Source organism: Meles meles, chromosome 2 (assembly GCF_922984935.1).
Source record: "Meles meles chromosome 2, mMelMel3.1 paternal haplotype, whole genome shotgun sequence".
Taxonomy (NCBI): domain Eukaryota; kingdom Metazoa; phylum Chordata; class Mammalia; order Carnivora; family Mustelidae; genus Meles; species Meles meles.
The window spans coordinates 157,232,623-157,247,528 of record NC_060067.1 but is presented as its reverse complement, the minus strand read 5'-3'; the positions used below and the strand labels follow the sequence as shown (position 1 = coordinate 157,247,528).

At 37.6% G+C, this 14,906-nt stretch overlaps 1 protein-coding gene across 2 annotated transcripts in view; it reads right to left on the bottom strand.

Annotated features, from left to right (window-relative positions):
- GLRA3 (glycine receptor alpha 3) overlaps nt 1-14,906 on the bottom strand; it is a 189,858-nt gene that overhangs the window by 64,799 nt on the left and 110,153 nt on the right. For both annotated transcript variants that reach the window (XM_045997855.1, XM_045997856.1), the window contains exon 5: nt 4,760-4,842. In XM_045997855.1, coding sequence (XP_045853811.1) covers nt 4,760-4,842 — 83 coding nt within the window. The remainder of the gene's footprint in view (nt 1-4,759; nt 4,843-14,906) is intronic.

Here is a 14,906-nt window from a genome sequence, read left to right as displayed (position 1 = left end):
TACATGAAAGGGATGTGTGAGGCAATCTATTCATTCCTGATAAAGAAAATAAGAAACATTATAAGTACTTATAAAGTACTCATGAAAGAAATTGAGGAAGACACAAAAAAATGGAAAAATGTTCCATGCTCCTGGATTGGAAGAATAAATATTGTGAAAATGTCTATGCTACCTAAAGCAATCTACACATTTAATGCAATCCCTATCAAAATACCATCCATTTTTTTCAAAGAAATGGAACAAATAATCCTAAAATTTATATGGAACCAGAAAAGACCTCGAATAGCCAAAGGAATATTGAAGAACAAAGCCAAAGTTGGTGGCATCACAATTCCGGACTTCAAGCTCTATTACAAAGCTGTCATCATCAAGACAGCATGGTACTGGCACAAAAACAGACACATAGATCAGTGGAACAGAATAGAGAGCCCAGAAATCGACCCTCAACTCTATGGTCAACTCATCTTCGACAAAGCAGGAAAGAATGTCCAATGGAAAAAAGACAGCCTCTTCAATAAATGGTGCTGGGAAAATTGGACAGCCACATGCAGAAAAATGAAATTGGACCACTTCCTTACACCACACACGAAAATAGACTCCAAATGGATGAAGGACCTCAATGTGAGAAAGGAATCCATCAAAATCCTTGAGGAGAATGCAGGCAGCAACCTCTTCGACCTCAGCCGTAGCAACATCTTCCTAGGAACAACGGCAAAGGCAAGGGAAGCAAGGGCAAAAATGAACTATTGAGATTTCATCAAGATCAAAAGCTTTTGCACAGCAAAGGAAACAGTTAACAAAACCAAAAGACAACTGACAGAATGGGAGAAGATATTTGCAAACGACATATCAGATAAAGGGCTAGTATCCAAAATCTATAAGGAACTTAGCAAACTCAACACCCAAAGAACAAACAATCCAATCAAGAAATGGGCAGAGGACATGAACAGACATTTCTGCAAAGAAGACATCCAGATGGCCAACAGACACATGAAAAAGTGCTCCACGTCACTCGGCATCAGGGAAATACAAATCAAAACCACAATGAGATATCACCTCACACCAGTCAGAATGGCTAAAATTAACAAGTCAGGAAATGACAGATGCTGGCGAGGATGTGGAGAAAGGGGAACCACCTGTTGGTGGGAATGCAAGCTGGTGCAACCACTCTGGAAAACAGCATGGAGGTTCCTCAAAATGTTGAAAATAGAACTACCCTATGACCCAGCAATTGCACTACTGGGTATTTACCCTAAAGATACAAACATAGTGATCCGAAGGGGCACGTGTACCCGAATGTTTATAGCAGCAATGTCTACAATAGCCAGACTATGGAAAGAACCTAGATGTCCATCAACAGATGAATGGATAAAGAAGATGTGGTATATATACACAATGGAATACTATGCAGCCATCAAAAGAAATGAAATCTTGCCATTTGCGATGACGTGGATGGAACTAGAGCGTATCATGCTTAGTGAAATAAGTCAATTGGAGAAAGACAACTATCATATGATCTCCCTGATATGAGGACATGGAGAAGCAACATGGGGGGGTAGGGGGATAGGAGAAGAGTAAATGAAACAAGATGGGATTGGGAGGGAGACAAACCATAAACGACTCTTAATCTCACAAAACAAACTGGGGGTTGCTGGGGGGAGGTGGGATTGGGAGAGGGGGAGCGGGCTATGGACATTGGGGAGGGGAGGCGAACCATAAGAGACTATGTACTCTGAAAAACAACCTGAGGGTTTTGAAGGGTCAGGGGTGGGAGGTTGGGGCAACCTGAGGGTTTTGAAGGGTCAGGGGTGGGAGGTTGGGGGAACAGGTGGTGGGTAATGGGGAGGGCACGTTTTGCATGGAGCACTGGGTGTTGTGCAAAAAGAATGAATACTGTTACACTGAAAAAATAAATAAAATGAAAAAAAAAAAAAGAAAATAAGAAACAAGACTGAGGAGGCAAGAGGCCCTGCTTTCCCATGTTGAGTTTTCAATTAATTTGGAAATGTTCTGGGAAAGGCAGAAACAATGAAAAGTCTTGTTATGTTAGCTTTTCGTCCTGTAAAATAAAGCAGTATGCTTTCCTTATTCCAGAAAGGAAGCCCAGTGACCCAGTTATCCTGCAGGCACTCTACTCTTTGCATCTTTCTGTAGTAACTAACATTCATGGAGTAATAGATTTTACTCACTGCTCCCACTTTCTCATCATGCACTCAAAATTTTTTTTGGAGGACTTCAGATTTGACCCTCATCATTCTAATCACATTTGTCTTTGCCATCAATAACAATGGCTCTTTAATCAATTACCTTAAAAAATTTTTTTTTGTAGCATTTGATTCTGTTAAACAGATCTCAGCACTTTCTATCTCTGAGGTTGAGAGATACTGATTTTAATTTGCTGTCTATGACCATCCCTTGACTGGAAATCCTTCCAGCAATCTCTAAATGAAGGCATTTCTAAAAGGTCTGTTCTTCTTTGTTTCCCTCTATATTCTCTCCTTCAGAAATGTTATCTTATTGTTTGAACCACTTTCTTTATGGCTTTTAATAGTGTATCCCCAGGTCTAAATCTTAATCTTCCTTTTGTTTTTTACCTAAATTCCCCAAAATGTGAATATATTAAGATGAGATTTATCAATATTTCCTTCCACGTTTACTTCTCATCCTATGTTTTCTTCCTCCGTTAATGTTTCTGGTATGATTCAATTTACCTAAGCTCTGAACTCATCTGCTCGCTGAGACTTCACATCCATTTTGTATTTAAGCAAATAAAGTACAGTAGACTTTGCCACCTTAAAGTATGTCCCTTAGCATAAGTATTATTTTGAACTAAAGGTACTTGAAAAAACAGTAGATATTAGAAGGACATTTTAATCTCCCTTTTTTTTTTCTTCCTGAAAACAGGAGTGTTCTCTATACCAGGAAAAGAGAAACATCTTCAATGGGGAATTGAAGCCAAAGAATTCGGCACAGACCACGTTAAGATAATTCTTGATCTTCCTTTAGCTTCCCTGCGTAGTTTAGCTACCTTTTCGTAATTGCCTCTCCTTGTTCAACCTGGTATAAAGACATTTAGGTTTTGCCAGTTCTCGGAGTCTTCATTTCATTATGATGGATCCCATGTTACATTAAATACATTTGTATCCTTTTCTCCTGTTAATCTGTTTTATGCCTGTTTAATTCTCAAGCCCTGCTGAAAAAGGGTAAGAGGGTGAAGATAAAATTTTGCCTCTCCTATGATATCAACCTCTACTGTTTCTACCTTCTACATCATTCCCCTTTGTCCCTAATCCTATTCTTTGTTTTGGAATATTATGAAACCTTCTTAAATAACCTTCGTTCATTTGGCTGAAAGAATCTTTAAAGAAGATTCATTTTCTTGCTCCTAAATCTTGAACAATTCCTTCCTGCCTATTAGATAATATCCACCATGCTTGGTTTAGTAATGAGGGCAATAGTTTGTCTTCAACTATTTTGTACATGATTTTCTTTCTTGACACCCTTCTACGTTATATACCCAATTTTGCAAACAAGATACAGAACCAGCCCGTCCTCAAAATGCTTTCATGGTAGGGCTCAAAAAGAAAAAAAATCTCCCCTGCTGGGAATCTTTTCTTTGCCCCTCTCCACTTAGATTTCTAAATAGTACTCCTAACTAAAACGACATTATTTTATTTTCCTTTCATTTGCTCAGTACTTTATTCATGTGTATGCTTCACACTTAAGAACTACTCATAAAAGTCATGCATTTAAATTTAACAAGAAGGAGTTACTATCAGAGTACGAGAATTTCCACTTCCTTACTTGAAGAGAAACCAAATGGAGAGGCGTGGCCGCATTCCCCCATGAAGTAGGCTCGCCATCTAGCGACAGCTCCTGCACACTACAAACCTTGCCTCTGAGACCTGAGACTCTGAAGACCTACCTTCCAGTTTTCCTCAAGGAATATGTTAAACAGACGTTTTTCCCTCCGATATAACAAAGAACCACAAGAAAAAGATTGCATCATGCTTACATTTTTATGTTGTTAAATGTTGAAAACCAATTAAGTTTAGGTCGATTCTACAGATAAGTTCAAAGAAACAGAAAGACGTGAAATGTTTGTGTTAACCTTAATCAATGATGCCGATGGATCCACTCTGAAAGATGAGAAATTTAAAGGAATTGCTTGTAAGCTTGGATAAATCTCTGATAAAGAGTAAGAAATTTCTCTTCTCCTGAGATAACACGTATAACATACCCAGCAGAGTACGCTCTGAATAAACTTTAGCAAAATGGCTCAAAGGAGGCATAATCTCGGGAACCAGAGGATTTGTTGTCCCACCTCCATACATTGGAGCACAATACTCAAGCACTCAAAATGACCATTTTCACATGTGGAAACATGGGGACAGCAATATCTTTTCTGTATTAAACATAGCAAATACAAAATGCTTAGTCTCTAACAGGTACCCTATTTAAAAAATGGCTGTTTGTTTTTAATGATTATTTTCTTTTTTACCTCTGATAATTTGTATAGAGATACATAGCTGTCTGTCAAGCCTAAAACTGTTATTCCTAGACCCTCAATTTATTTATCATAGTATAGACAGCATGTGTTGAAAGATTACTTTCATTATGTGGTGACAGATAACATGTCTGCTTAGTAAATATCTGACAAAAACAGTTACAAAATTATAAATTATCTACATAATCCATTAAAATTTGTATTGACTACTTTTTTCAAAATGTTCAGAAAAAGTAAGTTGTCTGTACTTACAGCTTTCCAGTTGCATTATACATGTTTGTACATCCATTGGAAAATTCTTGAGATCCATTGGACAAGAAAGCGTTAATGTCAGCCTGAAAAAGTTCAAAGTAATTATTTTTAAAAGTAATCTATGATGTCATATTAATAATCTGTTGTTCAGGGTACAACTGAGAAACAAGCTTTGGTTAGTGACTAACAACTTTTCAAAATAAAATTTGCTCCAGCTTGGGTATGTTATTTACTATGAAACAGCTGTACCTTTATATATAAATCCATTTTTCAGGGAGGAGAAAAACTGTATATTTAAGCATCCCATCAGATTTATTTGTTTTGCTCAATCATTCACTCCTTTATAGAGGACTGTAGATGTCTACAAAAGGTCTGTATTTCCAGAAAAGACCCTCACAAAGAAATTTGAGAGTGGATTCCATAAAATTAATACCAAATGCCAAAGGGCAGAGTTCCCCAAGATCACATGTACAGCACATTGGAGGAGGCAAGTATATCCAGGGAATTGAAAAAGTGGGGTACAAGAAGCAATCCTGTGTGACAACTTTCAGTCATTTTTGAAACACTGCAGAAGTTTTCAGTGAATAACCAGCAGTAATAGCAGAGGGAGAAAAAAAAAACCCAAGTCTCGAGGACTTGAAAATTCTAGCTGTTATACTGGGATCCTCTGCTCTAGGACTAGAACATTTCACACTAGAATCTGTGTGACATAATCCTGAGCTCACCAAACAAACTCTAATTTGGCTCCCACAAAGTAGGATGACCTGGATGGTGTATACCAACATTCTGCTCATTTTCCCTTCCAGAAAGTATTTATCTGTTGACATTTCAGATAATTCATAACTCATGAAAATATGCATTTTTATTGGAAAATATGATCTTGAAAGATTAGCAAGAATTTGTAGTTCTTGGACCTGAGAAAAAGAGGCCCAGTTCCAAACAAACCCAAGTTTATTCAAATAACATTCTTATGGGAGAACTCTCTATCCCCTCTGTTTAAAGTATTCCCATGGTGGGGCGGGGGGGGCCTGGGTGGCTCAGTGGGTTAAAGCCTCTGCCTTCAGCTCTGGTCGTGATTCTAGGGTTCTGGGATCGAGCCCTGCCGCCGGGCTCTCTGTTCAGCGGGGAGCCTGCTTCCTCCTCTCTCTCTGCCTGCCCCTCTGCCTACTTGTAATCTCTATCAAATAAATAAATAAAATCTTAAAAAAAAGTTTAAAGTATTCCCTTTGAAATTCAGCATATCTGGGGCGCCTGGGTGGCTCAGTGAGTTAAAGCCTCTGCCTTTAGCTCAGGTCAAGATCTTAGGGTCCTGGGATCGAGTCCCACATCGGGCTGTTTGCTCCGCGGGGAGCCTGCTTCCTCCTCTCTCTCTGCCTGCCTCTCTGTCTAGTTGTGATTTCTCTCTGTCAAATAAATAAAAAATATATTAAAAAAAAAAAGGAAGGTGGGCAAATGTTGAAGACAAGCTTGCTCATGACACAATTTGAAATTCAGCATATCAGTGAGCACCTGAGGTGGTTTTTTTTGTTTTTGTTTTTTGTTTTGTTTTGTTTTGTTTTGTTTTTTTTTACCTAAACTAAAATGTGACCATAGATAAATTACTTCACTTCACTATATTTCAGGGTTCTCATCTCCAAAATGAAAGTAATTGTAGTACTTGCGCTGAAGAAACATTGTGAGCAATACATGAGTTAATACAAGTAAAGTGCTTAGGCAAGTATCTGACACATAGTAAACACTCAGTAAATATTAGCCATTAAGGATTACTAGTATTCTGCCTCCTTCAGACTCCTTCATCTTCCCCATCCCTGAATTACATAGGAAGAGCACAAAGATGACTCAATTAGATCACATATAAAGTCAGGTTGCCCAGGGGGCTCAATTGGTTAAGCATTGGACTCTTCGCTTTTGTTCACGTCATGTCTCATGGATAGTGGGATCCAGCCCGCTGAAGATTTTCTCTCCCCTGCACCTGCCCCCACTCATGCTCTCTCTCTCCCCCTCTCTCTAAAATGAATAAATAAATGTTTAATTTTTTTAAATCACATATAAAACCTCTTTAAGCTTTAACAAAAAGTAATCATCAGACTTTCAAATGTAACCACATTCTCCAAAATGGCATTTTCATGTAGACCATAGACATAAAGTTATAATAATGCATGTTCTACGGTGAATGCTCTTGGTGAGGCCCAATTAACATAATTTGAGATATATAAACAGACAGACATGTGAAGCTGCTGAATTTTTTAGAGTCCCAGGAGGATCATTTGACAATTCCTTCAAGTCAGAGTCCATAACACACTAAAATAATTCATATGGTTCATTCTTAAAGAGCAATTTCTTGTGATTCAGCTAGGTTAAGTGATCCTGTGAGTATGATCCTGTAGATTTACAAAGTTCTCTCTGGAAAAAGACAACGGTAAAATGAGGTGGACACAATGTTCTCTCTCTTGTGAAAGGGTTCATTAGAAGTGTATGTACAAGTATATTTTGAACATAGGCACATTAATTTTCCAAACATCCAAGGCTCTCGGGACAGCTAGTTTCAAATGTTGGCTTGGAGAATTAACTCTGTGACCTTTTGTATGGAAGCGAATAGCATTCTCAGAATCTTTTCCAAGCTCTCACCATGCATGTGATGTCAAATTCATATCCTGGCTATTTTTTTGGCAGAAAATGAGAGACATTACATAATTCTTTAAAAGAGAAGGGCTTGAAAGGAATTATTTGGCAAAGAAAGTCACTGTTTGTAGAGCTTCTGTCATAAATCATATCCTAAAAAACATGTTTATTGACTTTCTTTCTTTTGTTTAAAGTATTGTACAATTACCTCTTTAACAACATATGGGTGAAAAAATACATGTCAACCTGATGGGTGTGATACTAAATTTCTTCATCAAAACATTATATATAAATTAAAGATATGCTCTGACCACATCAAAAGAAAACTAAATCAAAAGGCAATTAATCACATTCTACTGTTTTGGAAATGAATATCTTCTTGTGTAAGCAAGGACACTAAGTTCTCTTTCTGAGACAAGACACATAAACAGGATATGGTGTTCTTATTTTCTCTTAAAAAGTCTTGGCTTAGTGAAGTAGTAATGTTAAAATAGATGACTATAATCTATGACAAACAGTTGACCTGATGAAAATGGAAGTATTGTCCTTTTTTTTTCCCCAAAGATTTTATTTATTTATTTGACAGACAGAGATCACAAGCAGGCAGAGAGGCAGGCAGAGAGAGAGGGGAAAGCAGGCTCCCTGCCGAGCAGAGAGTCCAATGCGGGGCTTGATCCCAGGACCCTGAGATCATGACCTGAGCCGAAGGCAGAGGCTTTAACCCACTGAGCCACCCAGGCGCCCAGTACTGTCCATTTTTAAAAAGTTTTTGTTTATTTATTTGAGAGAGAGAGAGAGAAAGAAAGAGTACTAGTAGGGGGAGAAGGAGGCAGAGGAAGAAGGAGAAGCTGGGGATGTTGAGATATGGTGCTGGATCCCAGGACTCTGGAATCATGAACTGAGTGGAAGGCAGATGCTTAAATGAGTGAACCACCCAGGTTCCCCAGTATTGCCCATTTTTGAATAAGCAATGCCTAGAGTATGGTGTCTATCTCAATGATTAACTAAGTATGTGTATTTAAATAAAAAAAAACTTTTCTGACTCCATTTTTGCCTCTTTATGAAACTGAAAAGTATCTTTATTAGTTCCTAATATTTCTAAGTTTGATGCAGTAAGAAAAATTACCTCTCTCTTCTTTTTTTAAAGATTCATTTATTTATCTGAGAGAGAGAGAGAGAAAGCACGAGTGAGAGGGGCAGAGAGAATCTCCAGCCGACCCTGTGCTCAATGCAGAGCCCAACACAGGGCCCTGAGATCATGACCTGGGTCCAAACCAGAATTGGTTAATCAACCAACTCTGCCACCCAGGACCCTGAACAATGACCTCTTGATTAATTATCAGCTTTGCAATATTATCTGTAATATCATAATAGGGGTAATACATCTATTGAACTTACTATGTAGTAGATACTATACAAATACTTTACAATTTCTCAACTTACTTCCCTACTACAAATTTACAAGACAGGTAAACAGTATTACCTTATTTTATAGATGAGGAAACTGAGAGGTCAACTCTAGTGGCATTACAAAAAAGAGATTAGTAGGGCTGAATTTGCAAATCTGGGAGTCCAGATCTACATTCTACACCCTTAACCATTAAGTATACTGCCTTCCAAAGGCCTTGAAACATTTTTCATGAAAATGGGCTTTTTAATGAAATGATTTTTCCAATTTTATATTTATATAACACAAGAAATGACGTATTTCATTCAGTAGTATTACATTTAAAGCAAAAGGTGCATAAATGATTCTTCCCCCAAAATCAGTGAAATGGAGTTAAACTTTAGAAAATATAAGGAGATTCCCCATGGATTTTATATATTTACTTGAGTGATTTGGTATTTTATTATGATTCTATAAAGATCAAAAAACTCTCAGGAGGGATTAGATTGCTGGAGCACTAGAAGGGAGATTGTAACTAATGTTCTAATCTGGAATTTTGTTGAAATCTGATTTTAGGGATGATTTTAAAGCTGTCAACCCATCACCACTGGAATCTTTGTGTTGTCATGGATGGTTCCTTCAGGAAGCTGCTGTAAGCAAAGGACCTCTTCAGAAAATATGCAAAATCACAGACATGCAAAATTCTCCTCACAACATCTATTTTATGGTATTGTAAATTGATTGCCCTTGAATAAACAACACCTTAAAAAGCATCTGTTGATAAGTTTGCTTTATCTATTAAAAATTCATGTTCCAAAAATAAATACACATTATATAAGTAAGTCTAAATTCTTTTCACAACTGAATTTCAAAGAAAGAGTGATTATATTTACTTTAAATAAAAGTTGAAATTGTCTTATGATCTTTGACAAGTCACTGTGCATAGCATTTTTGATCTAAAATTTCTTCTTGTTATTTGAATTTTAATACACTAATCCTCCCATAATATAAACAGTAAAGTTGGATGTGTGTTAGTATGTATTAGTAGTATTAGTAAAGTAAGTAGTAGATAATATTTTTTTAAATATTTTATTTTTGTATTTGATAGACAGAGATCACAAGTAGGCAGGCAGAAGAGAGGGGGAAGCAGGCTCCCTGCCGAGCAGAGAGCCCGATGCAATGCAGGGCTTGATCCCAGGACCCTGAGATCATGACCTGAGCCAAAGGCAGAGGTCTAACCTACTGAGCCACCCAGGAGCCCCAATAGTGGATAATATTTAACTGCTTCCTTTACCTCATAATGAGGATTTTGCCATCCCCCTTTTACAAGTGACAAAATGGAAACTTACATTAATAACTTACAAGTGTCCATACAATGCTACTTTATAGATTCTGGAAAATACTAGCACTTACATTTTTTTGGGTTTTTGTTTTGATGTGTTTTATTTTGTTTTGTTTTTGAGGAAGACACAAAAAACAACTTTACTGTCTGTTGTATGTCTGGCACTATGCTACATGCTTTATATACGTTATTTCAGGCTCAAGGTAATTATTATCATGAATATAAGAAAAATGAGCCTTTCACCCACAAACTTGCCCCAATTCACAGCTGGTAAGTCATTGAGCCTGGATATGGTTTGGGAGAGACAGTCATCCATGGGTCTCTGTGTGTTTTGGTACACCTACCTCTTGCTGGGTGTACCAAGACTGTAAGGCCCAGACTGTTCTTTTACCTGAGCCATTTTTCTGGGTTGTTTATACAGCTGCTAATTTTGAGAGGTGAGATAATGTTGTCCTTCTGGACAAAGAGGAGGCTTGCTTACTGCTTATAATAAAGGCAATGGATTCCCCAAGCTCAGTGTTCCACAGCTGGGACACAGACACACTGTGTGTGTTAGTTACCCTGATCCATTGTTCCAGTGAAACTTGAGGGCAAAGGAGAAATTAGGTCAATTCACTGATGCTCGTGTTGCTTGTGATAAGTAATATATTCCTTTATCTCTGACCCAGAGTCTTGAGTCCATAAAAAAGTAACAAGCTAATTTTATAAGTAAGATAAAACCAAATCCCAACTTGTAACATCTAAGAGAGCCCTCCCTTGAAAAGGACTTTATATAAAAATTTATCAGTACAATTCATGGATATCATTTAGAAGTTCAAACGCAAAAGAACTGAGAGTAAACTGGAAGCAAACAAAACAAAAACAAAACTGAGACCAGAAGTTAAAACACTATAGAAAACATTAAAAAACAAAAACAAAAACACAGCATAGATTAGTTGACCATAGAGTTGAGGGTCGATTTCTGGGCTCTCTATTCTGTTCCACTGATCTATGTGTCTGTTTTTGTGCCAGTACCATGCTGTCTTGATGATGACAGCTTTGTAATAGAGCTTGAAGTCCGGAATTGTGATGCCACCAACTTTGGCTTTGTTCTTCAATATTCCTTTGGCTATTCGAGGTCTTTTCTGGCTCCACGTCACTCGGCATCAGGGAAATACATATCAAAACCACAATGAGATATCACCTCACACCAGTCAGAATGGCTAAAATTAACAAGTCAGGAAATGACAGATGCTGGAGAGGATGTGGAGAAAGGGGAACCCTCCTCCACTGTTGGTGGGAATGCAAGCTGGTGCAACCACTCTGGAAAACAGCATGGAGGTTCCTCAAAATGTTGAAAATAGAACTACCCTATGACCCAGCAATTGCACTACTGGGTATTTACCCTAAAGATACAAACATAGTGATCCGAAGGGGCACGTGTACCCGAATGTTTATAGCAGCAATGTCTACAATAGCCAGACTATGGAAAGAACCTAGATGTCCATCAACCGATGAATGGATAAAGAAGATGTGGTATATATACACAATGGAATACTATGCAGCCATCAAAAGAAATGAAATCTTGCCATTTGCGACGACGTGGATGAAACTAGATCATATCATGCTTAGTGAAATAAGTCAATCGGAGAAAGACAACTATCATATGATCTCCCTGATATGAGGACATGGAGAAGCAACATGGGGGGGTAGGGGGATAGGAGAAGAATAAATGAAACAAGATGGGATTGCGAGGGAGACAAACCATAAATGACTCTTAATCTCACAAAACAAACTGGGGGTTGCTTTGGGGAGGTGGGATTGGGAGAGGGGGAGCGGGCTATGGACATTGGGGAGGCGAGGCGAACCATAAGAGACTATGGACTCTGAAAAACAACCTGAGGGTTTTGAAGGGTCAGGGGTGGGAGGTTGGGGCAACCTGAGGGTTTTGAAGGGTCAGAGGTGGGAGGTTGGGGGAACAGGTGGTGGGTAATGGGGAGGGCACGTTTTGCATGGAGCACTGGGTGTTGTGCAAAAAGAATGAATACTGTTACGCTGAAAAAATAAATAAAATGGAAAAAAAAATATCATACAAAAAAAAAAAAAACCAGCATATTTTTGTCCTCTCCATCGTACCCTCAGTTCAGTTCTAGCTCCTGGTGGCAGCCTCTCTTTAGACACTAGTCAATGATTTATAGTCATATATCTCAATTGCTATTATATTATGCTTGATTTTTAAGTTTGTGAAATTGTCTATTATTTCTAACTATTATGTCTAACTATTAACTATTTCTAACTATTATGTCTACTATTTCTATGTCTTTTATACCACACTTTGTGTACTTAATTCTCCCAGAATACTCAAAATTTAGTTACATAAATATTTATGGTTAAATTAATATTCAGTGTTTACATGTTATGTATAATTACTATTCATGGTTAAGCATAGTTGTTTGCTATAATTATAACTCTCATGTAGCATTTTGTTTTCCCTAGTACTAATAATTGTCTCATTTCAATAATCAACAAATTCCCTATCAGAGCTACAAATTCAACAAACTCTCTATCAGAGCTACAATGTCCCTTTCAATAGTCATTGTTTTTCATGGAAAACTTTGTTTTTTCTCTTTTTTCTTTCTAATCAGATATAAACCTCTGTGTTGAGGTGCTGATTTTCACTTTCTTTCTCCTCTATTTCTTTGTGTCTTGATTCTACTTTTTGGGAGATGTCTTCACTTCATCTTCCAAATATTCTACTGATTCTTTTTCTCACTTTGCTTTATTCTTTGCTCCTGTTATGCTCTGAATGATTCCTTTTATTCCTTTCTTATTTCATGCATGTAGTTATCTCATCTGTCCAGAGATTTTTTTTTAATGTTCTCTTCTGCTCTCCGTATTTTCTCAAGTCAATCCTTTTCTCTTTCTTTAATTTTCTCCTCTTTCCTATTTATTTCCTCTGTGTGTTTCTTTTGGCCTCTGCTTTTTTCTCTCTTTTTAAGATTTTATGTACTCATTTGAGAAAGAAAGAGTGACAGAGAGAGTGCAAGCAGGGAGAGAGGCGGCGGGGGGGGGAAGTAGACTCCCCTTTGAGCTGGGAGCCCAACATGAGGCTCAATCTCAGGACCCTGGGATCATGATCTGAGCAGAAGGCAGACGCTTAACCATCTTAGCCACCCAGGCATTCCATGGCCTCTGCTTCTTTTTTGATCATTACTATTATAGAATGTTCTCAAATGTCTGTTTTTATTTAAAAATAAGGTAAGAAAAACCATTTGGAACTCAGTAGCAGATGGTTCACTGAGTAATGGGCTTAACAGTAGGATAATAACATGACCATGAAGATTTTTTTTTGTTTTGTTTTTTTGTTTTTTTGTTTGTTTTTTTTTTTTAAAGATTTTTTTTTCATTTTTTATTATTTTTTTATTTTTTAATTTCTTCCATTTTATTTATTTTTTCAGCGTAACAGTATTCATTCTTTTTGCACAACACCCAGTGCTCCATGCAAAACGTGCCCTCCCCATTACCCACCACCTGTTCCCCCAACCTCCCACCCCTGACCCTTCAAAACCCTCAGGTTGTTTTTCAGAGTCCATAGTCTCTTATGGTTCGCCTCCCCTCCCCAATGTCCATAGCCCGCTCCCCCTCTCCCAATCCCACCTCCCCCCAGCAACCCCCATGAAGATTTTTTCTTGGTGGTTTCCCAATTGTCATATCTATAGATATTTTCTCAGAGGTACATTCTTCTGACTACTACTGCTCAATAGAAGAGGTTTAGGACTGGCTTTCAGCATTTTAGGGAGAACAAACATTTCACCATACAGTGTGCAAACATCATGTAATCTCCATTTTCTTAGTATAATGCCCCATGACAGATGTCAGCTGTGCCTGGAGTCTACTCTTGAAACTCATGGTAGAACCTCCCCCAGGTTTTCCATCCTCTTTCTGCTCATTTCAGATGGCAAAAAAAAAGTAGTTCCTAGTCTGAAGGACATGGACAAGAAACTCAGGAATAGAAAGCTCGGTCTTCTTTCTCCAGATTTCAAATCAATTCTTGTCCTTTTCTTTCTTATCTAACTTCCACTTTCTGAAGTCCTAGATACCTTAAATTTCTAAAAGCTTGAGGATATTATTTTCTTCCTTTTGGGGTCCCTCTCTGTAGCTCAGATTTCAGTTGTGCCTGTTAAGTCAGTTTTCACAATGCATACATTTTCCAGCGTCCTAAAATATGTCATCATCTCTCATCTGTCACTGTCGTCTTTCCCATTACTTTCATCCTCCTGTGTGTTAATGCCTTTTTTATTCCTTACTCGGTTTATTTCTTTGTTTTAGGAGGTTTAGGAAGGAGATACGAATAAATGGATACGTTCAATCGATCAGGATTTCCAGGACAGTCTTTAAACAAGCAAGAAAGCCAGGTCTCTCATGAAACATCACAGATGTTCGATTGGTAAATTGAGTGAGATTTTTTTTTTCTAGCACAACTTTTGTTAACAAAGAAACTGCCATTTGAAGATTTTAAAGTCCTATGAGATTTCTAAAAACAACTCACAAAAATGAATTTATTCTGATTAAGTGAGCATGGTTGTAACAAACAAAAAACAAGGAGCTAAGAGACATCTGTTTCATCTGAACTCATACTGAAAGACAAAAGAGGCAATTCAGAATCACTTCATAACTTTTCTCAAAAATGTTGCCAAGATATGTAAGCAATTCATAATGCATGGCACCATTTTCCAATCCAATAGGACTTGATATAAACAATGAAATATCCATAACCTACCTATAAACTAAATAAAGAAAATTAATTATGGAAGTTT